At 37.0% G+C, this 27,799-nt stretch overlaps 2 protein-coding genes across 2 annotated transcripts in view; both read left to right on the top strand.

Moving 5' to 3' along the window:
* The window catches only part of prdm10 (PR domain containing 10), a 40,768-nt gene extending 38,302 nt beyond the window's left edge, over positions 1–2,466 (top strand). Inside the window, 1 exon segment of the mRNA NM_001347687.1 lies at positions 682–2,466. Within this exon segment, the coding sequence (NP_001334616.1) occupies positions 682–873 (192 nt within the window). The 3' untranslated portion in view covers positions 874–2,466.
* Positions 2,467–6,343: 3,877 nt separating this feature from the next.
* On the top strand, positions 6,344–20,181 carry si:ch211-151h10.2. Its single transcript, NM_001045140.1, has 9 exons — positions 6,344–6,495; positions 7,694–7,907; positions 9,041–9,099; positions 10,515–10,650; positions 10,893–10,996; positions 14,740–14,920; positions 16,440–16,523; positions 17,512–17,607; positions 19,683–20,181. The coding sequence occupies exons 1-9, from the start codon at positions 6,359–6,361 to the stop codon at positions 19,983–19,985; spliced, it is 1,314 nt and encodes a 437-aa protein (NP_001038605.1). The 5' UTR covers positions 6,344–6,358; the 3' UTR covers positions 19,986–20,181.
* The last annotated feature ends 7,618 nt before the right edge of the window (positions 20,182–27,799 follow it).

Raw genomic sequence — 27,799 nt, 5'->3', positions numbered from 1 at the left:
CACATTTGCAGAACAAACATTGAATTCATTTAAAACTAATTCAACTCTAAGAAGATCACAGGATCAGAAATAACTTTAAAACCACCATAAAACACGAAGAGGAAGAAGAAGAATTCGCCATTCTCGCCATCATAGGGATTTACTTTTATTGGCCAGGCAGGCACCGACCTCACAGCTCTGTGAATGTCAGTAGCATCTCGTAATGATCTGCGATCAGTAAATGTAGCTTGTATGGACGCTACTGCACTTAAAATAATAGCTTCGCTAACGAAAGCTATTTGATTTAGAAAGTAACGATGCTACCGCCACACTACTGAGAGATGTAGTAAGTAGACACGCTACTGCCCAACACTGCTAAGCTCTAAGTCAGTGTTTCCCAACCCTGTTCCTGAAGGCACACTTTACATTTTCAGCCTCTTCCTATACAAACACGCCTGAAGCAACTCATCAGAACACTAGAAGAGACTCCAAAACCTGAAATGAATGGGTCAGATAAGGGAGACATGCAAAATATGTACTGTTGGTGTGCCTCCAGGAACAGGTTTGGGACACAATGCTCTAAGTTTACCCAACTATGGCGACTTCCGCTACTGAGAAACCTGGAAATAAAATGACATGATCTGAAACGCTATGTAAGTTGCATTTTAGAGCAATTGTGATTTTGTTTCCGGTGTGTTTCAGACACACTATGTGATCTCAGATGGACAGACAGAGCTGGACGGTAAGCAGGTGAGCGTCCCATCCACTGCCACACAGGGTCACCCTGATCCACTGGAGCAGCCGGCAGGCGGCCAACAGGCCACCACACAATACATCATCACCACCACCACCAACGGGGCGGGGGCCAGCGAAGTCCACATCACTAAACCCTGACACACAACAAACAATCAGATCAATGACCTCACATGAGCAGACAGATTTATTTTTATTCCCTTAAAGAGTGAAAACGATGAACTTTAAATACTCAAGATGTTTTTTTTATGAAATATGAGAACACTGGAGTGGTTACCTGTGTTTCTAGAGACCCAAAAAGAGCTAATTTCAGGAGCTACCTTTACTTGTGCCATCCTGCCTCTTTTATCATCTCATTTCATTGATTGTTTTCCCTTTTATTTTTTATTTGTTCCATTCAGTAAAGTATTAAGGGGTTATATATTTTCATTTCATTTTTACAGATGATTATTAAAGTGGATTTAGTTAGAATATGTTTAAATTTCTGAAGAACACACAGTTTAATGTGTTTCAATCAGGTTCTGTGGTCTTAAACATTCTAAAGGAGGACTAAAATGAAAATCCTAAATCAGGGATGTTCAAACTCGGTCCTGGAGGGCCGGTGTCCTGCATATTTTAGCTTCAATTTGCCTCAACACACCTGCACGGATGTTTCTAGTAAGCCTAGTAAGAGCTTGATTAGCTAGCCTAGGTGTGTCTGATTGGCATTGGGACTACACTTTGCAGGACACCAAACCTCCAGGACAGAGTTTGGGCACCCCTTTTCTAAATTAAACACAGCAAAAAAATATATATAATATATTTTCCTAGATATTTTTGTCCTGTTTGTTGTTTAAATCTCTAAAAATACTTAAATCAAGAATCATTTTCTAGACGAGCAGGAAATATTGTATGGTTTACAGAAATAATATGCCAAAATTAAGCAAGATTTTCCTTAAAATTAGCAAAATAGAGCCAATGGCGTAAGCAAAATATCATAGTTTTTGGTTTTTACTTGATTATTTTACTTATATTAAAAAAAAGCTCAGTTTATTTTGACATTATTTCTTAAAACAAGAAAATATTTCTTGCTTGTCAAGAAAATGCTTCTTGATTTAAGAATTTTTATATATTTGGACTAGTGACACGCTATCCATTGCAGTTTGAATTTAGATATGTTTGACATAAAGGGTTTCACAATGCAATTTCAATATTATTATTTAGATTTGGAATGAAATGTCCATCCACATGTCTCCAATATTAAAATTCAGCGTTGAAAAAGTAGTTCAAATATCATATAACCAATGAAAGTGAAAGCAAAACCCAAATTTAGGAAAATAAAACCATAATAAGGTCAATGGAAGGAGCCGCCAGCCAGAACAATGCTCAGATGAAGACTGAACACAAAAATTCCCATTAAATTCCCATTATTCTGTGTGTTATCTGTTTTAATGACTGGAGAACTTGTGTTTGCCATGTAAGTTGTGTTTATGGACATACTAGTATTTATTTGGGTTTTGCACATCCATCAGTGAAGCACTGCTGCATCTTTATAACCTGAAAAAGGGAAACTTATTCAACATACGCTATTTATACTGAAATAAACTTGTACAATGTAAAAATGAGTATGTGTACTATGGTAAGTATTGTTGTAATTATTGACGGTTTCTGTACAGTCATGCGCCTCAGTGTCTCTGGGTTGGTGTCTCCTGTTGTCCCTAAGTGATGGGAAATAAACATGCTTTTGTACACTTGATGTCTTCATGGAGTGTCAATCCTCAAATGTTTAATTTTGGCTTTTTATTCTTTACTTTAAAAGGGGCTAAACGTGATTTTTTTATGCCAGTGTGAGAACAGATTTTAAGGAAACCTAAAAAATCAAACTTGAAAAGTCTGTCGACTCATTTGTTTTATGTAAATGCTGAAAAAATAACCTAATGAGACCATCTGGCAATGTTAGGGGAACGTTCTGTGTTTGCTTCACCGCTGTTTCCTCACGGCTGCCATTTCAGTTTTTTATTTTAATGAGAGAAGAATACAACACAGTAACTGTACATCAACTGAATGTCTCTCTTGGCAGTTTTGATAAGGTCAGTCAATGATATTTTCATCTTTTTAACTCAATCAAAAAGCAAACTAAATGTGGGGCCTATTTTTATGCAGCTGTCGGTTCAATTTTTAGGCTTTTCATAATATGTTTCTTTTCTAACGCATTTTCAGAAATATACAGTTCTATTCATAGTGGTTTTTACAGATGAATATTTTATATTATTTACCCATTTATGTACAATTTATTCTACACATAGTCAGAAACTATTGTTGATCTTTGTGGTGTTTTTTTTCTAAGTTACGGAGGGATTAAAGAGCTCAAATATCCTTTATTATTTTAAAACATCATATGTTTTACCGCATATTTAAGTAAAAACATGGCAGTGCTATGGCGACCCCTGATTAATAAAGGGACTAAAGTTAGGCTGAAAAGAAATTGAATGAAGTAAAACATTTACGTTAAGCTCTCATTCAAAAATAAATAAACAGTAAATCAGTATGGTGATACACATTTTATACTGTTGGCTAATATAGTGTCACTATTTAAAACTGTTACGTGATACATTTTTAATTTCTGAATTCGGCTATTAATATTTTTATTTATCTTGAAACCACAGAAACTGGATGGTTCGTGAACGCGAGCGCGCAATTGAAAACGGTTAACGTTATCAAATTCAAACCGACAGTGAGGGACTTGAAGATGGAGAAAAATTAACCCTGGTGGAGCAAAGATGCTAAAAAAAACTTTCTAAAAGGACCCAAGGAAGGTACCGAGCTGTTCATACATCAAGTGTGCAATTGAGTTTCATCTAACGTTAACATAATTTACTGTTGTGTTCGTCAGCTTAGCTAATGTTAGCAGTAACAATCCAGTTATCAAAATAACTCGTAATGCGCTGCAATATGGTATGTAACGTTAGCCCATTAAGTTGATCATTTTTTTTTATTATATACAGTAACATCAGACCTCTCTCTCATATTGTTTTTTAAGGGGGCGTTTCCTAAACACCGACCGAGCCATGTCCATTTTACGTCGTGGTAATGAAACCCCTGGAATTTAGTGCATGCCGGTAACGTTAGATATTCATTGCAGACAAAATCAACAAACATAATATGATGTTTGATGTAGATATTGTACATTTCTAGTAGTTGCTTTGACATTCAAACAGTTTAAAAACTCAAGGCTGCCGATGTGTGAAGTTTAAATCTTTTTTTCTTTCCTATTTTATACATTAAGGTGGTCAATTACTGACTTTGGACCAGGGTCTCACAGATTCAACCAGGGAGAGAGATGAATACAGGTGAAAAACACACAATTACTTGTGTTAGAATATTGTTAGAATTGACACCGACAACACTCTTGAGCTGATTTTGCATAGATTACATTTTTGTGGCAAAAATTTACTAGTTTTGTGGCAGTTTCCTATAAATAAATACAAAATACATAGGCGTCTTGGAAAATTGTTGGTTACACTTTAGGTGTCTTCACAGTATAACTATTTATTTACCTACTGAGTAACATGAATTAATTACACATACTTACTACTATATTATATGTTAAAGGTTAGAATGTAGGTTAGGTTTAGGGTGTTATGGGTAATTATGCATAATTAATTGTAGTTAATATACAGGGTTCCCACGCGTCATGTGATTTCTGGAATATCATGCAATTTTTAAAGCTCTCTTCCTGACATTGAAAGTCAGGGAATTGTTGTGTATTGCTAATATTTTAACATATTATTTTAATGTTACATTATTAAAACACAAGCACAACAGTTACCTTATTTTTATTGGTTCACAGAAATTCATCTTTTTTGTCAGTGACGGTCAGGGAATTTGATATTTGACTTAAAGTGCACTGAATATACAATAGTATTTACAGAACATGGGCATCCTATAATAAAGTGTTACAAAATTCTGTTATTTCTACATTTAGAGAAACAAAAAGTGAAACTAAAACTGTGCTAGTTATGTTATGGTACTTAAAGCATTACATGCATTCAAGTAAAAAAACAAAACAATCGACTGTCTCTATTGATTTGTTTAATTCATTTGAAGTTTAGAAATAGCCTAGAGATTTAAAACTGGAATTACTGATGACTCGTTTCAGCAGTTCAGTCAATGGTTAAAGACAACAACTCTGTTTATCCTGTAATTGAATTTTCTCTAAAGTGTAATAGATTGTATTTGTTAGCACCCTAAATAGTCGAAATGAACAAAACTTTAAAAGTGCACATAAAAAATAAATACATTTAAGTGCATACTTATGTGTTTTAGGAAATATAGTTAGTCAGTTGTAAGCATTACACTGCAGAAAATGCTTTTCTTACTTCGATTTTTTGTCTTGTTTCGAGTCCAAATATCTAAAAATTCTCAAATCAAGAAGAATTTTCTAGACAAGCAAAACATATTGTCTTGTTTTGAGAAATAATATGCCAATATTAAGTGAATTTTTCCTTAAAACAAGCAAAATAGTCTGCCAATGGGGTAAGCAAAATAGTCTTGTTTTTTCTTTTGACATAAGATTTTTTTGCTTACCCCATTGGCAGATTATTTTGCTTGTTTTAATGAAAAACTCACTTAATATTAGCATATTATTTCTCAAAACAAGACAATATGTTTTGCTTATCTAGTAAATTCTTCTTGATTTGAGAATTTTTAGATATTTGGACTCGAAACAAGACAAAAAATCAAAGTAAGAAAAGCATTTTTTGCAGTGTATTTTCTTTAACTAATTAATTAATAATAATTATTTGATTTTTATTATACTTTTAAAATTGAAAGTAGGCCAACAATACAAATGTACACTTGTATATTTAAGAATTTTAATTTTTCTACTTTCACTGTGCAAGTGATGTAAATTCACTCACCGGCCACTTTATTAGGTACACCTCTCCAAGTGCTTGTTAATGCAAATTTCTAATCAGTCAATCACATAGCAGCAACTCAATGCATGTAGACATGGTCAAGACTGCAGTAAAAACCGAGCATCAGAATGAGGAAGAAAGGTGATTTAAATGTGGCATGATTGTTGGTGCCAGACGGGCTGGTCTGAGTATTTCAGAAACTGCTGATCTACTGGGATTTTAATGCACAACCATCTCTAGGGTTTACAGAGAATGGTGAGAAAAAGATAAAATATACAAATCTGCAGTAATTGCTTGATGCCATCATGTCAATTTGGACCAAAATTTCTGAGGAATATTTCCAGTACCTTGTTGAATCTATGCCATGAAGGATTAAGACAGTTCTGGAGGCAAAAGGGGGTACTAGTACGGTGTACCAAATAAAATAGCTGGTAAGTGTATATTATACACTGTATATTTTGTGTCATGCACTGTGATGTGTGTTGTGTGTGTGTGTGTATTAGATCTAGGAGTGGCATCAGCTGGCACAGGTGTGTTGGGCAGCGCCTGACTTCCCTCACTGCATTCCTTACATACTCTTCTTGAAACCCAACATGGACAACAATAAACATTAGTGTTTGATAAATTAAACCTGCTGGACCGACTGGTACAACCAGAAATTCCAGTGTTCAGTTTCCACGGCATGGTTTGAGGAACCCAAACACTTCTCCGCAGGACGTCTGTGAGAATACATGCCTCAGCTGAGTGTGGGACATGTGTGGAGCTGCTGGCAGAAGAGCAGAGCAGGACAGCATGTACAGGTGGTGGACAAACAGATGATCAGCCGAGGGGTGGAGCAGACCCCTACAGGGCAGTGGAGACCCATGAGGTGGGTGTTCGGAAACAATCGTGGAATTAAATGTGCTTTAGATCATATTTTGAAGTAAAAGTGTTTATTTCATATTATACTGAAATCAAAGGCCACTAATATTAAGAGACTTAACGTGGCGGCACGGTTGGCCCAGTGGTTAGCACTGTCGCCTTTAAGCAAGACGGTTGCTGGTTCGAGCTCTGACTGGGCTAGTTGGCATTTCTGTGTGGAGTTTGCATGTTCTCCCCATGTTAGCGTGGGTTTCCTCCGCGTCCTCAATCAAAACAGCTGATTCCCTCAAAAACAAACAAGTGACTGACCTAATTTAATCACAGACTAAAGTAATTTGTTTAAAAGCAAAAGGTTGCTCCAAAAACAACAACAAATTTAACAATATTAACTAGAAAGTCACAATTGTACTTCGAATGCGGTGGGTTTGATTTTTGGCAGTGATTGTAGTTGTAGGAGAAATGAAGTGTTCTCTTTTACCTTCAACACACTAAGGTGGGACATCTGAGCAAGGCATCGAACACCCACTTTCCCTTTGGGCACCACATCAATAGCTGCCCATTGCTTTGTGTGTGTATTCACTCCTGTGTGTGTGTGTGTGTGTGTGTGTGTGTGTGTTTGTACTGTGATTAATTAAATGCACAAATTCTGAGTAGGGGTCGCCATACGTGGCCACACGTCACTTCACTTTTGAAAATAGATGTTGATTGTTCTGCTCATTCACATTTAGATTTATGCATTAAGCAGAAACTTTTATCTGAAGAACCTTACAAGTGAGGATAGAAAAGAAGCACTTCAAATCATCAGATTAGCAGTATATAAATGCTATGACGAGCTTTAGTTCGTTTAGTTTTTTTCCTTATGCATATGGAGAAGAGTGTGTTCTACAGGTGGTTTGTCAAGCCCACTCACCAGTATGAAGCACACTCAGAATTGTACAATATTTTCCAGAAACATGGAGTGTTGATAGTGTCTGGTACATACGGAAAGGATAGAGTTTGTTCTACAGATGGCTTGAAATATGAATGTAAAATAAATATATAACTTACAATTTTGAAATAATTAATAAATAAACATAAGCATATTTTTCTCAATTATATTTTTGCCATACTGACTACTGTATCATTTACATTTTCATATACATTTTCTAAATCAGGGCAGAGTTCGGTCAGTTGTGCCAATATAATAATTTTCTTTCTGTTTCCAGCCTGCGCTGGAGTAACTGGCCGAGATGGAGTCATGGTCTGGTTCCGATCGCAGTGGTGTGGATGGTTATTCAGGAAGAGTCTCCTCTGCACCCCTCTGTCAGTCTGACTGAAGCTGCTGCTCGACTGCTTCTAGCTGCGCTGCTGTGTGCCGTCGCTGCTCTCTGTGCTTTAGCTTTACGCTTCCTGCTCCAGCATGGACAAAGCTTAAAGCTGGTTAGTCTAATGTTCTATTTAAGATGTGCTTTCAAATGCTCCCATCAAACTACACAACAACCTTAAAATATTATGCTATTCTGAGTGTGCCTCACACAGGTGAGTGGGCTTGACAGTCCACCTGTTAAAACACCCTCTTTCATCTCTCTGACACTTTAATCGACACATACAATCACTTCATATATCAACACAATCTCACGGCAATTAGTAACTTTTTCATTTAGAGGCTAATTCGTACAAATTCGTACGATCTAATTCGTACATTTTAGTACGATTTGCGTATCCCACAATGACGGTTGGGTTTAGGGGTGGGGTTAGGTGCCACGCCTCCTTTTTAAAATCGTACATTTTCTTACGACTGAACTCGTACAAATTCGTACGAATTAGCCACTAAACTGCCAAAACGTAAAATACTTATGTTTTCTCGTGAGATCAGGCTGCATATATTCTAAAAAAAAAAGAAAAAAAAATTCACTGCGTTCCAAATCGCATACTTATGCACTATTCTATGCTATTTTGTAGTATAAATAGTGTCAGTAGTGCGTTCACACTGAAAACTCTATAAATAATAAGTGCACTTTAATTACCCGGATGATGCACTCATTCAGCCGTGTGTGGAATGATGGACACTTCACGCACTTAACAGCTGCAGGTTTGCTCATGTAGCAGAAAGGGCGGAGCTATCGGGTGCACTAGTTGGATAACTATTTATTTTGGATGATGAAAGCAAAATTCTCCTACGAGAGTGATTATAGCGCCTCCCGATGGAGAATGCGGTTATACTCACGGCAGGTATTATTTGATAATTCGGTCGTTTATTTCACTGATTTGGCAACCGTCAGACGTCATCAGGGAAACGGTTTGAATTTCCGCCTAGTAAAAAAACATTAGTGCTCCTTTTGGGATGACACTACCTACATATACTATCCTGTTGAGTGTGTAAGTGCATAAGTACATAGCGCATGAGTGCATAGTGTACAGTGTGCCATTTTGGACGCAGCTTACGTATTGCCTCTTAAGTTTTTGTACAAAAGCATCTGCTAAATGACTAAAAGTAAATGTGTTTCAAAACATTAGTTTTGCTTACCAAGTTCTAATCAAGTAAATATTTCTGTTTTGCTCAATTTTCACAGCATCTGCCTTATAATGGTGATATTATCGTCGAAAAAATTGCTGGGAACCTGCAGGGCAGGTAAGAGAGATCCAATCCTACACACAACCTTTATAATATACAAAATACTCACTTTCGATATTCTCATATGGATATATATTCTCATCTCGATATTCTCAATATTCTCATATCTCTTTAGTGATTTTAATTAAATAACAAGGTTCAATAACAGATAAAGTACTTGCAGCTCATATATTCCCACACGGAATCTGCACGCGCAGAATTCTGCAGATTTTTGCAGATTTTTAGCCATCATTAATTCTGTTTATTTACTTAAATAAACGTGTGTAAATTATATTTCTTCAGTTTTTTTATTAATTAAAGTGATATTATTGACTAATATGAAAATGTTCATAAGATTTATGTACAATGCAGTTTGTACAGTCATATTTTCTGTCTTTTATTCGAGATATTATATGAGAGACTTGCTTTGTTTACCAAATAAAGTGAATATAATTGGATTTACATTTTAAACATTAAATAAAAGTTAAAAAGGTATTACTTTTTATTACATATATTAAGGGTGCTTTCACACCTACACTTTTGTTTCGGAACGTATCCCGTTTGCCCAGTTAGCGCGGTTCGTTTGGCATATGTGAACAGGGCAATCGCGCTCTGTTCCGCGCCAAAGTAATCGCTCCGAGATCGCTTGAATGAGGTGGTCTCGGCTCGATTGAAACGAACCCTGGAGCGGTTATATCACAGTGTTTTATGGATATGTAATAGGCTTACGGCTATATGAAGAGAGAATTATGAGTATGGCGGGAAGTTTCGCGAGTTTCCGGATGCCCGCAAACGAGTGATGATCTCCCGGTAATCTCACGTCTCCCTCCCGGTCCTCAAATAGGCTACGTCGCGCACCCTTCTCACCCCTCCCCACCGCATCTCTCCTCAGAGACATCGCGCGCGGGACTCTGCAAAATAAACCCTGACACTCTGACCAATGTGAGGAGAGTTTACTCGCACGTGACTTGTTTTAGCTATTTTGGTCCAATTAGAAACTTTGCAGTGTGAAAGCGAACCGCTCCAAGAGCAAAGAGCAACAATGTAACAATTGTAATCTCTGTTGCGGAACAACTGAATCGATTCACAGGTGTGAAAGCACCCTAAGGTTTTAGTTATGATACTCCCAAAATCATTCCGCAGAAATCCGCAGATTTTTATCAAAACTCTCTGCAGAAATAGCAAAAAACGTCCGCAGATTCCATCTGGCCCTACTCATGACCCATTTTTGTCTTATCATTAATATGTTCAATATACTGTTTCAAGGTGCTTTTACACCTCAAACTACTACTAAAAATGTCCATAAAAGTCACTTTTAGTCAAATTTTCTGCACTAAACAAACAAAAAATCACAAGCTAAATGAAATTAGTTTATTAACAGATATATTCTAGAGTTGGTTAAAAACATCGTTGATTCCTCTTCTCTGTCTCAGTATAAATGCACAGGATGCAGGTGATCTGGATTCACAGCTCAGTGTTGTTGCTGATGCATTAGCCGTGTCTCTCCTCTATGAGCCGCTGCCGGACTCCAGCGAGCCCCACATACGAGCACTCGTCACCAGACTGGAGGTTCGTCTGTGAAGCATCCCCCTCATTTACACCTCTGAAGCTCCACAGGCCCGCCCTGACTTTCTGTCGCAATAAATAGTCATTAACATGTCAGCAGTCATTACACTCTCATGTCAAGCACAATACACAGTATAAGCACTTATAATTATGTTGCCCTTGGAAACTGAACTCCCTTGTTGATCCTGATAGACTTGAATTAGTGACGTTTAACATACCAAAAATGTTTGTCTTTTTTAATTCAGGCAGTGTCTCGGGCACTCCAGAGGAGGGTTTATAATGAGGAAGAGAAGGGGAAATGTGTACTTCAAGATAGAGTTCATCAGATACGCTCTTACCTGCTGGACAGGTGAGATGAGCCTGATCTTCACACATACATAGGACAAATATTTACCCTTTGTCACAAGCTCCTCAGACTTGTAATTGTCTACATTCAACTCCACCTCACATTCTGTCATGTAAGACTGCCGACTGACATGGGAATATGTCTTGAATGTAACTGCACGCCATTATGACAAATATGTAAACAGTTCCATGCTTTTAAAGTCGTACTTACTGCAAAAGTAATATATTGTACTTTTGAATAATATTCATTCTTTTTCCTTCAGCTTAGTCTCTTTATTCATCAGGGGTTGCCACAGCGGAATGAACCGCCAACTTATCTAGCATATGTCTTTATACAGCGGATGCCCTTCTAGTTGTAACCCAGTAACACCCATACACACTCACTTGCACACACATACTCTAGTTTATTCAATTCACCTATAGCTCATGTCTTTGGACTGTAGGGGAAACCAGAGCACTCTGAGGAAACCCACGCGAACTAACTTCACACATAAATGCCAACTGAACGGGACTCGAACCAGCGATCTTGCTGTGACAGTGCTAACCACTGAGCCATCGTGTCCCCCCTAAAATAATATTCTTGAATACAAATGTAAACATTTTTGTTGCTTAATTAAGTATTTTTTTACAAAATTTAATGAAAAAAATGCATTTATTTGAACATTATTTGAGTAGTATTATTCAAATACATTTTTAAATAACTTCTAGAGTTTTTTTTTCATAAAAATACAGAAAGTGTACTGATGATTGTGCTGACAAGCATTTATTGTGAAATAAAGTACCCTTAAAGGCAACCCAGGCTCATTCTAAAAACGTAGTTTTGTCATTCATACATTTCTGGAGACTGTGAAATACATCCTGGGAGGTATATATTTTGGCAGTTTTTGTTATCACAAGAGGCCGCTGTGTGCTCTTTTTTTCTCACGAGTGCCGTTTGTGCCTGCTGTTCTCACGTAAACCCACCAGAGGCCGATGTTGACTGACCAATCGACTGACTGACCCACCCACCCTCCTCCTTCCCTAAACCCAGCCAATTTTATCGATTGACCCGCCCACCCACTTCCCTAAACTCAACCAACGGTTTACAAAAACCATTTAGAAAAAGAAAAGCCCTCATCTGATTTCTACCACATTTTCACCCAGCAATTTACTTGTTTATTTAATTTTTGGCGTCTGTTTTTGTCTTACCCGATTTCTGGAACCGTTCTTACTCAGACTCGAACCCTGTCATCGTGGTCAACTCCTCTCTGTGTCTCAAGTCCGCTGACGTACTTGATGAGCTAACTGGGAAAACTGGTTGCAGTGGAAAAGCCGTCCACGTGGAGGTAATCGGTCAGCTGGTACGAGCGAAAAGAAAAGCCGTCATACCGTACCGTAGCGTTGGTTTAAAAAAATAAAATGCAGCCATACGTACCTCTTGCTTCATAATTTGCGGTCTCCAGAAACCTACACAGGACTATGTTTTCAGAATGAGCCTGTGTTGCTTAAATGGATTTTCCTTTGTATTTGAAACATTTGTGTTATATAGTTACATTATATTTTTGTAATTACACATTTGCTACAATGGATGAACTTGATATACAGTGCATCTAAAATACATAAAATGTTTCTTATATATTAAATGATAGATAAAATACAGTTATTAAAACATACACTTTACGTTGTACATGTATAATAGGCTCATTCTGAAAACGTAGCCCTATATACATTGCAGATCGCTAATTATGTAGTCAGAACTATGTATGGCTTCATTTTGTCTTTAAAACGAATGCTACAGTGCAGTATGTCACCGTTTCTTTTCGCGCTCCGCTGTTACCAGTTTGCCCAGTAGCTTGTTATGTACTTCGGCGGACTTGAGATGCAGACAGGAGTTGACCACTACAATCGGATTTGAGTCCAGAGAAGAACGGTTTCAAAACAAAAACAGACACAAAAAATAAAATTAACAAGTAAATAACTGGTTGAGAATGTGGTAAAAAACTAAAAAAAATTCTATTAAAACGATTGGTCGGTCAGTCAGTCAGTCGCCTCAGGTGAATTTACGCGAGAAGACCAGGCACGAACGGCACTTGTGAGAGAAATTTGAGATCTCAAAAAGCATACACAGCAGCCTCTGGTGGATTCACGAAAACAAAAACTGGAAAAAAATGTTGCTCCTGGGATGTATTTAGCGCTCTCCAGAAATGTATATGGGGGTACGTTTTCAGAATGAGCCTCGGTTTTGTATAATAGTATGTTTACACATAGTATGTATGTGTCAGCCATCAAAAGTATAAAAGTATTCTCTTTTAAAGTATATTTTTAGTTAAGTGACCTTTAATTTCATTTTATATATTGTGTTATTATACTGAACACACATGTAGTCGTCATTATGAGAAAATATGTTGTTTTGAAGACAAAACATCTAGTTACTATAAAAAAATGTGTTGTTTTATTATAAAATGCTTAAAAATGCTTTAGTACATCTTGTTATTATTACATATATTTCATTATTACATATATTTAAAATTTCCCAGTATTGGGTTGCAGCTGGAAGGGCATCGTTGCGTAAAACATATGCTGGATAAGTTGGTGGTTCATTCCGCTGTGGCGACCCCTGATTAATAAAGGGACTAAGCCGAAGGAAAATGAATGAATGAATTAACTGAATTTTAATATGGAAACATTATTGAGACAGTATACCATAGTCTGACGATCAGTGCTTGCCATGCCATATGTGGCCACACAAGGGCACAATTTCATCACAAATAATGCTTCATTAGCCGCATCCTGCCTGCAAGGCTCACAAATCACTCCAAAAAGGAAGTCTATATAGCACATCATGATTTTGCAAAGTACGATGCGATCCTGGATTAACAAAAGGATCGAATGAATGAATATATTTAAAATATTATACAGGTACACAGTTGAAGTCTTTAAAGTTGAAGTTTATTATTAGCCCCCCTGTTTATTTTTCTCTCAATTCATGAGGTTTTTTAAAAAAAATATTTTTTTCAACACATTTCTAAACATAATGGTTTTGATAACTCATTTCTAATAACTGATTTATTTTCTCTTTGCCATGATGACAGTAAATAGTATTTTACTAGATATTTTTTCAGGACATTTTTATACAGCTTAAATGGACATTTAATGGCTTAACTAGGTTAATTAGGTTAACTAGACAGGTTAAGGTAATCAGGGAAGTTATTGAATAACGATGGTTTGTTCTGTAGACTATCGAAAAAAACAGCTTAAAGAGGCTAATAATTTTGAATAATTTTGAAAAATAGTTTAAAAATTTTTTTTTAACTGCTTTTATTCTTGCCGAAATAAAACAAATAAAACTTTTTCCAGAAGAAAAAAATATTATCAGACATACTGTGAAAATTTCCTTGCTCTGTTAAACATCATTTGGGAATTTTTTTTAAAAGAAAAACAAATTTAAAAGGGGGCTAATAGTTCTGACTTATAAACTATAAATAAAACTACTATAACTTAAAGCATTATCAGAGCCCAAAATCTAGATTGGAAATTAAGTTTCCATGGTACCAAACCGTTAAATTTAGTACTAATATTTAGTACTGTGGCAACATTCATTTTAATTTATTATAACTACTATATCCAGCTGCTGTCTTCTAGCATAAGTCCAGCATCTCTAAAAAGAAACTGATAATCAGCTTGGTGTATAAGGTTGTTTGGATGGGCTGACAGATTTATGTTTTATCATGTCTTGTTCTAATACAGTTATCCTCTGTGTGTGTACAGGGTGAGCTCTCTGCGCTCTCTGCTGCAGGTTCAGCGCGAGTGTGATGCAAATGTGTGTGATGTTCAGAGGTCTTTACAGAAGCACTGGGCTCTGCTTGAGGATTTACACAGCAGAGTCACTCTGAGGCCTGACAGCACACAGGATGATCACGAGCCGCACGCTGTCCTAAACGACACTGAGGTAATACAACAATCTTAACCTTCTAAAAACGTACTCCCATATACATTTCTGGAGAGCACCAAATACGTCCCAGAAGCTAAGTTTTTTGCAGTTTTTGTTTTCACGAATCCATTAGAGGCAGCTGTAGACTTATTGACTAATTGACCGACCCACCCTCCTCCTTTCCTTAACCCAACCAATAGTGTTTTCAAAAGTGCAGACTGACTCGCCCACCCACTTCGTAAACCTAACCGACAGTGTTTTTAAAAGCATTACAGAAAAAGAAAAGCCTTCGTCTGATTTTTGCCACGTTTCGAGAGTTTACCACATTCTCACCTTGGCGAAGCAGTGACGCAGTAGGTAGTGTTGTTGCCTCACAGCAAAAAGGTCGCTGGGTTGCTGGTTCGAGCCTCGGCTCAGTTGGCATTTCTGTAAGGAGTTTGCATATTCTCCCTACGTTCGCGTGGGTTTCCTCCGGGTGCTCCGGTTTCCCCCACAGTCAAAAGACATGCTGCAGGTGAATTGGGTAGGCTAAATTGTCCGTAGTGTATGAGTGTGTGAGTGTATGAGGGTGACAGGCCGGCCAAAATGTGTAAAAAAGTCGTTATCATATGGACAAGTCTAAATGGAGGACTTGTTCCAAAGAGCCGACCCCGCAACCATACAGGACTAAGGCCAAAGAAGAAGAAAAAGACCACATTCTCACCTTGTTATTTACTTGTTTATTTTATTTTTTGGCTTCTGTTTTTGTTTTACCCACCGCTCTCCGCCAGAGTCGTACCCTGTCGCCGTGGTCAACTTCTTTCTGCGTCTCAAGGCCGCCAACGTACATGGCGAGCCACTGGACAATCTGTTAACAGCAGTAAAGCCGTCCATACGGAGATAAGCGGTCAGCTGGTAAGCACGAGAAGGATCAACGTCATACCGCCCTATAGAATTTGTTTTAAAGAAGAAATGCAGCCATACATACCTCTGGCTACATTATTTGCGATCTCCAGAAATGTATATAGGGCAACTTTTCAGAATGAGCCTGTGTTGAACAATCTCAACAAACATGTATCAATAGCAGAATCTTTTCTGTTGTAAATAGAACTATTCTTATATGGTGTAACAGAAACAGGTCTGTTTTAGAACCTCAACAACCATTCTTAATTGTTCTTTGTGTTAAAGTTCAGGATTATTTGATTCCGCCTCAAATCACCTTACTACAGATTATTTCTTCCTTAAAATTTCTATACATTGTGACTTTCAAATTGTAACTAGTTTCCTACCTATTGTGATTTTTAATAAATTTAACAGAAAAAAAAATCATGTACTGTTAAAAATAATGCTATTAGTCTGAGTTTTAGATGGTTGAGCATCAGAAAATCCGTTATCAGCTGAAATATAGCAGCCTAAATTTTAACACAACTCCTTCTCCAGCATTAAAGGTTGTTCAGAACAAGACAATATTTTAGGGTGCATATGAAATCTGATATTGTCTCATATCAATGAATATTTACTGATATTTGAATATTTATTTGTGTTCTTTGTATTTTAGAGACTTTTTACAGAGCTCAGTCAGTTCAAAAGCAGAGTCCAACAGTGCCGGACACAGCTGGAAAACAGTATAAACCTTTTACAGGTTACTACACACAAACAATGCTATAATAATAATAATAGTGGTCTGTTTATTTTATATTGGTATATATACACTACTTGACAAAAGTCTTGTCTTCAATCCCAGTTGTAAGAGCAACCGATAATATCTTGACTTCTAGTTGATAATTTGGAAAAGTGTCAGAAGGTCAATTTTTCAGTTGAATCAACTGTTGAACTGCAGCCCAATCATCACAAATACTGCCACGTTTCACATGGACCCAAGATTTTCACAGAAATCAGTCAAGTTTGGAGATGGAAAAATCATGGTTTGGGGTTACATTCAGTAAGGGGGTGTGCGAGAGATCTGCAGAGTGGATGGCAACATTAACAGCCTGAGGTATCTATCAAGACATTTGTGCTGCCCATTGCATTACAAACCACAGGAGAGGGCAAATTCTTCAGCAGGATAGCGCTCCTTCTCATACTTCAGCCTCCATATCAAGTACTGAAAACAAAGATGGTCAAGGTGCTTTGGGATTGGCCAGCCCAGTCACCAGAGATGAACATTATTGAGCATGTCTGGGATAAGATGAAGGAGGAGGAAAAGTTCTGCAAGAAGACTTTCTGTGCCATTCCAGATGACTTTAATAATTATTTATTTGAGTCATTGCAGAGTCATACACCATATTAATTCTTTTCCAACTGCACCATGACTTTATATTCTATACTGGCCATTGTTTCTTTTAAGTGACAACACTTTTGTTTAAGTCAGACCTTACTGTCCTAATTAAATCATCAAAAATTAAGGCTTGATCATGTTTTATTTTGCGTAATCTAGACGCATTTGCCTTTTAAATAAGCCACTTCTGATACCAAATGATCAACTAGAAGTCAAGTTATTATTTGTTGTTCCTAAAACTTGGAAATTCAACAAGACTCTTGTCAGGAATGTATAATATTATTATGGGTTATTGTATACAAGTACACACTGCCAACAGCAAATTTTATACATGTTATATGTGTTTTTGCAGGCCCTTCGCAGCAGTCATCAGCATCTGAATGAGATTGTGGGCACCGCTATTGAAACTACATGGAGCAAAGACTTATTACAGACAAACTCTGATCTGGTATGAAGACATTCACAAACAGTATCTACTTATAATGCTTACAATACAATACAAATCACATTCACATGCCAAGGGGATGCAATTTGCATTGTACTGTAGTTAATATCACATTTTGAGAGTATACTTCATGCATGTGGATAAACTTGAACATACTTAAATATCCAATTTTATTCTAAAAATATTTTACGACTTTTCCAATAAACATATATTATCCTCCATGAGTGTACCGAAGATATGTCATGCTTCATGCGAGTGTATTTGCATTTGCTATGTCTTTTCTTGTAAGCTCTTTTTAACCTTGAACAATGTTTGCAGATAAATGTACACAAACTTACAGTGGGTGTGATTCTGCCAAGTGTGTTGCAATCCTGGAACGTAATTTTTGTTTGAAAATGTAACCCATACCTAATCCCTACCCATAAACACAACCCTAACTGTGAATTTTTCCCAAAATAATAGCGGATAATCATGTAGAAGTACATAACCCTAACTGTAAGCCTAAACATGTCCTACTTGGTGAAATCATACTATATAATACACACTATGCTAAATCAAACCCATACGTATGCACACACACACTTATGTTATATACTAAATACAGTAGTAGTTAGCCCCCTTCACATTTTTTTCTTCTTTGTTTAAATATTTCCCAAATGATGTTTAACAGAGCAAGGACATTTTTACAGTATGTCTGATAATATTTTTTCTGGAGAAAGTCTTATTTATTTTATTTAAGCTAGAATAAAAGCAGTTATTAATTCTTTAAACACCATTTTAGGGCCAAAATTATTAGCCCCTTTAAGCTATATTTTTTCTCAATAGTCGACAGAACAAACCATCGTTTTACATTAACTTGCCTAATTACCCTAACCTGCCTAGTTAACCTAATTAACCTAGTTAAGCCTTTAAATGTCACTTTAAGCTGTATAGAAGTGTCTTGAAAAATATCTAGTCAAATATTTTATTTTTCATTATGGCAAAGATAAAATAAATCAGTTATTAGAAATGAGTTATTAAAACTATTATGTTTAGAAATGTGTTGAAAAAAATCTGCTCTCCGTTAAACAGAAATTGGGGAAAAAATAAACAAGTGGTCTAATAATAATAATAATAATAATAATAATAATAATATTAATAATAATAATAATTATATATATATATATATATATATATATATATATATATATATATATATATATATATATATATATATATATATATATATATATATATATGGTCTAGTCTAATAATAATAATATATACACACACACACACACACACACACACACACACACACACACACTATATATATATATATATATATATATACAGATTCACTAATCCACTAGTATGTTAATTAGTCTGTGTTATTAGTTTGATTGGTTGTTATCCAGGAATAAAATTCTTTGGAATGTTGTGATTGACCAATCAAATCAAGTATTCCAGAAAGCTGTGTAATAAAGTCATACTGATGAGACTTGCTAGAAGGTATTTATCATATTATGTAAGTATACTTCATGGATTTAATAAAGTAGGAAGTACTGTACAACTTTTATTATAATGCTAGGTGATAATAGCATGTAATAAACATTTACTCAAACTGAGATGCTCACTTTACAGGCTATTCACCTTATTCTCCACGGACGAGCGGGCGCAGCCATTTTAATTATTTTGGCTCGATACTTCCTGTCTCATTCACTCCCATTCATTTTTATATGTTAAAAACAGCTCGTTCGGCTGCTTGATGTCGCAAACTGATATTTTCATTTTATATTATTCTATTTTGTCTGTATAGTCATGCAAACGCTTGTTTGTAGAGCAAGTAGTTTGACTGTTTTCTGACGTTTATTATTCATAGTCATTTTTCCCTTAGGCAGCTAAATCGAAAGTTCTAAAACAATCGCAAAAACGAGCGCACTTCCGCATCGAAGAATAAGGTCAATATTCTGACAGAGGAAGAAAATATGACGGAATCAGAACTCTTACCCAGACAAAACCAGTACAAAATAGTGTATTTTTGATTTTGATAAGCTTTGATTTGTTTTGTGAATCTTCTTCTTTCTCTTTACTGACAGTTTTCAGAGATCCAGGAGGATTTCATGTCTTTGGAGCAGCAGACGTCAAATTTTGTGATCCACTTGAGGGGCCTAAATGTTCCTGAGGAGGAAAAGACAATAATAAGCGAAGCTGATCAGACACAAACAGCATCTCCTCCTGCTGTCCCAGTGTACATCGCTGTTCCGGAAGCAGCGCAGCCTCATTCAGACCCAGAAAGTGATCAGGAGTCTCCAGAAGCCTCTCAGAAACGCCACTCCAGAATGTCTCCTTTCCACATGCTCTGTGGGAGGAAGAGGAGGACGTCAACACCGCAGCTGTGATGGAGGTTGGATGTCCTTAAATGTTGTTGTATTAAATTGAGCAGCCTGTTGAGCAGGTTTATGCACTTTATGCACAGTTTTACTAAATATTCTGTCAGAAAATGATATCTATAATGACAGGATTTTCTACCTGTAAACTTGCCACTAATATATTTTCATTTTAAATAATTAATAAAGTAATATTCATGATAATAAATATAATAGTGAGTGATGGGTTTTTATTAAAATTATATGTACATAACCATTAAAAAAACTTTCTATGGATATTACACTTACCGGCCACTTTATTAGGTACACCTTACTAGTACCGGTTTGGACCCCCTTTTGCCTTCAGAACTGCCGTAATCCTTCGTGGCATAGATTCAACAAGGAACTAGAAATATTCCTCTGAGATTTTGGTCCATATTGACATGATAGCATCACACAGTTGCTGCAGAGTTTTTGACTGCACATCCATGATGTGAATCTCCCGTTTCACCACATCCCAAAGGTGCTCTATTGGATTGAGAACTGGTAACTGTGGAGGCCATTTGAGTACAGTGAACTCATTGCAAAGTTTAAGAAACCAGTCTGAGATGATTTGCGCTTTATGACATGGCGCGTTATCCTGCTGAAAGTAGTCATCAGAAGATGGGTACACTGTGGTCATAAAGGGATGGACATGGTTAGCAACAATACTCGGGTTGGCTGTGGTGTTGACACGATGCTCAATTGGCACTAAATGAGCCTAAAGTGTGCCAAGAAAATATCCCCCACACCATTACACCACCACCACCAGCCTAAACCATTGATCAAGGCAGAATGGACCCATGCTTTCATGTTGTTGACACCAAATTCTGACCCTACCAACCGAATGTCACAACAGAAATTGAGACTCATTAGACCAGGCAACGTTTTTCTATTGTCTTCTATCTTTTATTGTCCAGTTTTAGTGAGCCTATGTGAATTGTAGCCTCAGTTTCCTGTTCTTAGCTGACAGGAGTGGCACCCAGTGTGGTCTTCTGCTGCTGTAGCCCATCCGCCTCAAGGTTGGACATATTCAGAGATGCTCCTCTGCATACCTCAGTTTTAACTAGTGGTTATTTGAGTTACTGTTGCCTTTCTATCAGCTCGAACCAGTCTGGCCATTCTCCTCTGACCTTTGGCATCAACAAGGCATTTGTGCCCACTGAACTGCCGCATACTTGATATTTTCTCTTTTTCTGAGATAGTTGTGCATGAAAAATCCCAGTAGATCAGCAGTTTAGATTATTTAGTAAATTACAGATGACCATTCTTCCAAGTCTGCATAACATAAAGATGTTAATCATAAATAAAACATAAATCATGTTTTCAGACATATTTACAATCATTTTAGACAACACAATGCCATTTTTTTAACTTAAGAAATCCAATATTTGATGGCATTTACTTGTTTTTTTAATCAACAATTGAAAACATTTGTTTTTCTGACCATTTTTTGCAATCTAATATTACGAAAGTCATCTCCTATTACTCTAAAATGTAGTATTTTAACTTTAAATTATTTAGTCAATTAGCTGAATTATAAATATGGAAATATTAATCAGACACAGTATACTAAAGTCTGATGATCAGTGCTTGCCATGCCATATTTGGCCACACGAGGGCACAATTTCATCACAAATAATGCTTCACATAAGCTGAATCCTGCCTGCAAGGCTCACAAATCACTCTAAAAAGGAAGTCTATACAGCACATCATGATTTGCAACAAGATCCTAGATTAACATCTATTGATCCTGGAACATAATTTTTTTGGAAAATGTAATATACCTATTCCCTACCCCAAAACCCAATGATAACTGTAAATTATTCACAAAATCTGAGGGGAATACTAGTTGTTACAATCATGTAGAAATGAATAAGCCTGAACGTAACATAAATTGTAAACATAGCCCTTAATTCTGATTGGATGACTAAAATTTTGTTCCTGGATTAACATAGATGTTAATGCAGGAACATGTCCTACTTGGTGAAATCAGACTGGCGAGTCTATACACTGTATGGGGATAAGTTATAGTACTAAAATGTATAAGAAAGATTCCCATTCATCAGGGTCTATAAGAGTCATCATGAAGCTACATTCATTTTCTCTCCAAATGAAATGTTCAGCTGCTCTCCTGCCATTCATTGGCCATTTCCGTAATTCAACAAGAGCTTTACAAAGTATTTCATGATTCTAATGATTTCAATTCCAGGATAGATAGCATGCAAACTTCATGAAGAGGGCGAAAAGCCAGTCTGTACAGGATCTGTACTTTATATTTCTTTATTTCAGCCAGATACAGATTTTACAGTCATTTTTTTCATGGTGGTGACGGCCAAACTTTTCCACCAAATCAACTTTATAGTGGGAAAATCTGCTGGGCTGCTTTAGCACACGGTATGAAAATGTATCTCGAAAGATGAAGAGTTTTCTTTATGAGAGCAAAGGTGCTCTTCTGTTTCTCCGCACTAGCCTTTGTGGATTTAGCAGGAATTTTTCATTTGATTTAAGTGTGTGTGTGTGTGTGTGTGTGTGTGTGTGTGTGTGTGTGGGTGTGTGTGTGTGTGTGTGTGTGTGTGTGTGATGTTCACTTATACTCGACCTGAGGGTATGGATGCTTTTCTGGAGCCTATAGAGCTTAGATTCATACACTGAATAAGTAGTCTAAGTAAACTTATTTTGTTTTGTATAATTTTTTTTTATATTAATTAGGGCTGCACAATATATCATATCAGTATCAATATCGCAGTGTGCGCATCCGCAATTGTCACAATATGGGATCTGCAATGTTGAGTTGGGATTATATAGTTTATTACATCAGGATTATATAACCACAGTTCAAAATATACATGCCATTTGTAGTTACTGCAGAGTTTAACCATAATGGAGTAAACGTTTATAATTTTTAAGCCCTAAGAGAGTTTAAAGCCTTCAGGGACAAGTAATTTTACCATTTGTAACTTTAATTGAATTGAATTATTCAAACTATAAAGTCTTTGCAGTGTTATTTTATATTAGATTTTCAACTTCTGTACCTGAATATGATTTGACTGCCCTGAAATCCAATCAACGCTGTTTGTTTATTTCACTTGTATATTTGCTCTTTTTAATTTGTTTATTAGTATTGTAAACAGAGGCTGCACAGTGGGTAGCACGATCGCCTCACAGTAAGAAGATTGCTGGTTTGAGCCTCGGCTGGGTCAGTTGGTGTTTTTGTGTCGGGGTTTGCATGTTCTCCCTGCGTTGGTGTGATTAATAAAGGGACTAAGCCGACAAGAAAATGATTGAATGAATGAGTATTGTAAACAGATTACATTGCATTTATTTTAATTGGAAATCATCCCAATCAATCTAAAATTAATCAATTATTTACGAATGTCATCTGCTGAAATTGCATATATATTGCAATATATAATCACAAAAACACAACATATCGTCAGATTTTTCCAATATTAGGCAGCCCTACTATTAAGTTGTGTAGGTAAAGCTTATTTATTTAGGTAATCACAACATGAAGTCAATACAGTGTGACATTTTCTAAAGAATATGACGAGTGAATTGAGTTTCAAAGTGTTTGTCTGTGAGAAACGAAGTACTTTGCCATGATTTTGGTTTTTATTATTGTTATTTTTCCTAAATCGGTCCTTTATCGGTCCTAAACCACCCAACTTGCTCCGAGCTGGGATTGAACTGGCGACTTTTGGCATGGGAGTCGGTTGCTTTACCAAGGAGGCTAAAGACCATGGCCTCTAGCGTCTGTCACTAGAGCACCTAGATGGCCTCTGCTACATATATACAGGTTTATGTGGTTTACAGGGACACAAAGTTGTATAATGACATGGGTATGACTTGGTTATAATCTATTAAGGTGGTTTACAGGGACATACCTTGTGTCACTGTAATTCACAGCTCTTAAAAATCTGACTTATCTTAGGTTTCCTGTGAGAGTTTAGGGTAGGGCGGCTATATAATAAGCAGTTTTTAAAGCATAAAGTTCATAACACCTATGGAGTGTCCGTGTAAACCATGTAGCTATATAAGTGTGTGTGTGTGTTTGTTTTTGTATTATCTTACTTAGTTACAAGAGTGTTTTGGCTGCTTGTTAAGTTTTTGTTATCCCTAGATACTGTAAGACTATAGACTCATGTGGGATTTTGTTTTATGACCCAGCAGGCAATAATTGTGTCAGTTTTGTCACTCTTGAAAATGCTGCATGATTTCCAATATGAATACTGTCTGTAGTGCAGATGTGGAATAAGTTATTACTATTAAAACGTTCCACAAAAGTACATTTAAAGGGATAGTTCACAAATAAAAATTTACTCCTCACACTCAAGTGGTTCTGAAAATTGAATTCTTCTGTTGAACACAGAACAAGATATTCAAAACGTCAGTATTTTACGTTTTGTCAATTTAGTAGTTAATTCATACAATTTCAGTCATACAATTTTTAAAAAGAGGCGTAGCATCAAACCCCACCCCTAAACACAATTGTCTTTGTATGATGAGCAAATTTTACTAAATTGTACGAATCAGATCGTATAAAGTTCGTACAAAATAGCCACACACAAAAAAAGTTACGAATTGCCATGAGATATCGTTGGATATTCTAAAGCAGGGGTGTCAAACTCAATTCCTGGAGGGCCAAAGCCCTGCACAGTTTAGTTCCAACCCTGCTCCAACACACCTACCTGTAGGTTTCAATCAAGCCTAAAGGACTCAATTAGTTAGATCAGGTGTGTTTAATTAGGGTTGGAACTAAACTGTGCAGAGCTGCGCCCTTTTGGAACTGAGTTTGACACCTGTGTTCTAAAGCTTTTCTTCCTGTGTTTTTCAGTATATCTCAATAGAAGAAAGAAACTAAATTGGATTTGAAACTGGTAATTGATCATTTAAACCAGTGGTCACCAAACTTGTTCCTGGAGGGCCGGTGTCCTGAAGATTTTAGCTCCAATCCTAATAAAACACACCTGAACAAGCTAATCAAGGTCTTATTAGGTATACTTGAAACATCCAGGCAGGTGTGTTGAGGTAAGTTGGAGCTAAATCTTGCAGGACACCGGCCCTCCAGGACCGAGATTGGTGACCCCTGATTTAAACTTTATGATGGACTTCCTTTAAATTAATACATACAGTCACCGGCCACTTTATTGGTACACCTTACTAGTACCGGGTTGAACCCCTTTTGTCTTGAGAACTGCCTTAATCCTTTGTGGCATAGATTCACCAAGTTACAGTTATTAAAGTTGCAGTTGTCTTTCTATCTGCTGAAACCGGTCTGGCCATTCTCCTCTGACCTCTGGCATTAACAAGGCCCACAGAACTGCAGCTCACTTGATATTTTCTCTTTTTCTTTGTAAACCCTAGAGATGGTTGTGCGTGAAAATCCCAGTAGATCAGCAGTTTCTGAAATACTTAGACCAGCCCCGTCTCGCACCAACAACCATGCCATGTTCAAAGTCACTTAAATCACCTTTCTTCCCCATTCTGATGCTCAGTTTGAATTGCGGCAGATCGTCTTGACCATGTCTAAATGCATTGAGTTGGTGCCGTGTGATTTGCTGATTAGAAATTTGTTCTAACGAGCAGTCAGACAAGTGTACCTAATAAAGTGGCCGGTTAATGTATGTCTGTTTTAGTCTTTAAATATCAATTCTGCATATTTCGTCCAGGCCTAAACCCCTATACTGCATTTTATGGTCAGAAAAAAGTGGAAAAGGCATGAAATGTGGTTGCCAGAAACTCTGTTATCACTAAAAAGCTGATATGCACTCTGGACTCGCTGTGGACGGGCAAACGTTTTGATCTGATCTCATGTCCCGAATCGCCCTTTAAGCGTCAGTGAGCGGAGATCATCAGTTCAGAAGTAAAGATCTACTGCTGATCTCATCATCTGACAGTCCAGCGCGCGTCAAATGCTGACAGAACATAAACCATGATGCCTTTATGGGCCTGGATCTCAAACAGAGGAGAAGTTCAAGTATATTTATGTGCTCCATGCTGAGAGATATGGCAAGCCAATTCAGCATTAAATCTAAAAACCCTATTTGTATTTATTTACACGCGTCAGGATTTTTAGATATATTTTCAGCCCAGGCTCATTCTGATTACGTATCCCCATCTACAGTACATTTCTAGAGATCGTAAAATATATTCCAAAAGCTACTAGAGGCCGCTGTCGACTGAATGCCGACTGACTGACCAAACGACAATATGCGACAAGCCACTGGACAAACTGGTAACAGCAGAAAAGCGGTCCATACGTCATATGGCCCCGTAGCATTCGTTTTAAAGACAAAATGCAGCCATACGTAATTCTGACTACATAATTCACGATCTCCAGAAATATATATAGTTTTCAGAATGAGCATATGTTGAATTTTCCTCTTTTCTTAAATACTGCATACAAATTTGCATACTATCCATCCTAAATAGTATTCAAAAATAGAATCAGTATGTTCCAAATCGTAGTATGTTGAAAAAAGTATGCCAAACGTTCCCGGATTGTCTACTATTTCTTGTAAAAATTTGAATTTTGTTTTGCAAATCCACCAGAGGCCGCTGTGTAAGCTTTTTGAGATCTCAAATTTCTCTTGTGAAGTGGCCTGCTGTTTTCATGTAAATCCACCAGAGGCTGCTGTCGACTGACTGACTGACCGACCGACTGACTGACCAACGATAAAGTCTTGATCAGATATGCGGCCGGCCGGAACTGCGATATGTATAGTAATTATAGTAGCATTTTTAATGAAACTGTATAACAACAAATAATATTTTTACAATACTCTTTAAAACTACTGTTTTTACATTACTGTGATGATTTGGTTTAGGGTTGGGTTGGAGGGTAGACGTTAATAAAAAAATATTTATTGGGTAATTTAATAGATGGCATAAATAATACTCGGTACAACTACTGTTTTTACGTTACTTTGACGGTTGGGTTTAGGGTTGGGGTGGGCGTTAATAAAATACAATAAATGGGAAATTAATAAATAATATAAATAATTCTAGGGTGAAGCAGTGGGGCAGTAGGTAGTGCTGTCGCCTCACAGCAAGAAGGTCGCTGGGTTGAAGTGTATGAGTGTGTGTGAGAATGTGTGTGTGGATGTTTCCCAGAGATGGGTTGCGGCTGGAAGGGCATCCGCTGCATAAAAGCTTGCTGGATAAGTTAGCGGTTCATTCCGCTGTGGCAACCCCGGATTAATAAAGGGACTAAGCCGACAAGAGAATGAATGAATGAATAAATAATTCTCAGTAATTTCCGGCCGCAACCATATCCGATCTAGAAACAACCCTGACCAACCGACTGATAACCCCACCCACCTTATCCCTAAACCCAGCCGATAGTGTTTTAAAAAGCACCAATTGACCTACTCTATTAACGCAGGAAATTAAATGTGAAAGAAATGTGGATGATGTATCGAGATGATTGAACTAAAGCCACATAACTCTGTTATTGAGGAAGTAGTATGTCCCAAAGCTTGCATACTCTTGTTCACAAAAAACTACATACTTTTAGGATGTAGAAGTATGCAAATTGGGACGCAGCATCAAACATTGTCCATGTTTGTCAGTTGCCAGATCTATGTCCTCACACAAGTGACGAATATTCAGATCTCGATGCCTTTTTAACCTCAATCTGGCAACATAAGTTACAACCCAATTGCGCTGTCGATTTCTGCAGGTGGTAGATGTGGATTGAGGTAACCCTTCACCCTCGGAAATTCGAAGACAAGTTCTGTATGGTTAAAACGGCTTGCCATACACACACACGCACTGAATGAGTCCAGCTGACAGTGAGTCTTAAG

Source organism: Danio rerio, chromosome 18, assembly GCF_049306965.1.
Source record: "Danio rerio strain Tuebingen ecotype United States chromosome 18, GRCz12tu, whole genome shotgun sequence".
Taxonomy (NCBI): domain Eukaryota; kingdom Metazoa; phylum Chordata; class Actinopteri; order Cypriniformes; family Danionidae; genus Danio; species Danio rerio.
Note: the sequence above shows the minus strand (reverse complement) of the source record. Positions and strands in the feature narration are given on the sequence as shown.

What these genes read in the sequence shown, in the direction of transcription:
- si:ch211-151h10.2 (NM_001045140.1), top strand. Translation starts at nt 6,359, where the DNA reads ATGCCTCAGCTGAGTGTGGGACATGTGTGGAGCTGCTGGCAGAAGAGC. An exon ending in ATGGACAAAGCTTAAAGCTG is followed by an intron (nt 7,908 to 9,040) that starts GTTAGTCTAATG and finishes CAATTTTCACAG; the next exon opens with CATCTGCCTTATAATGGTGA. An exon ending in CTGTCCTAAACGACACTGAG is followed by an intron (nt 14,921 to 16,439) that starts GTAATACAACAA and finishes TTTGTATTTTAG; the next exon opens with AGACTTTTTACAGAGCTCAG.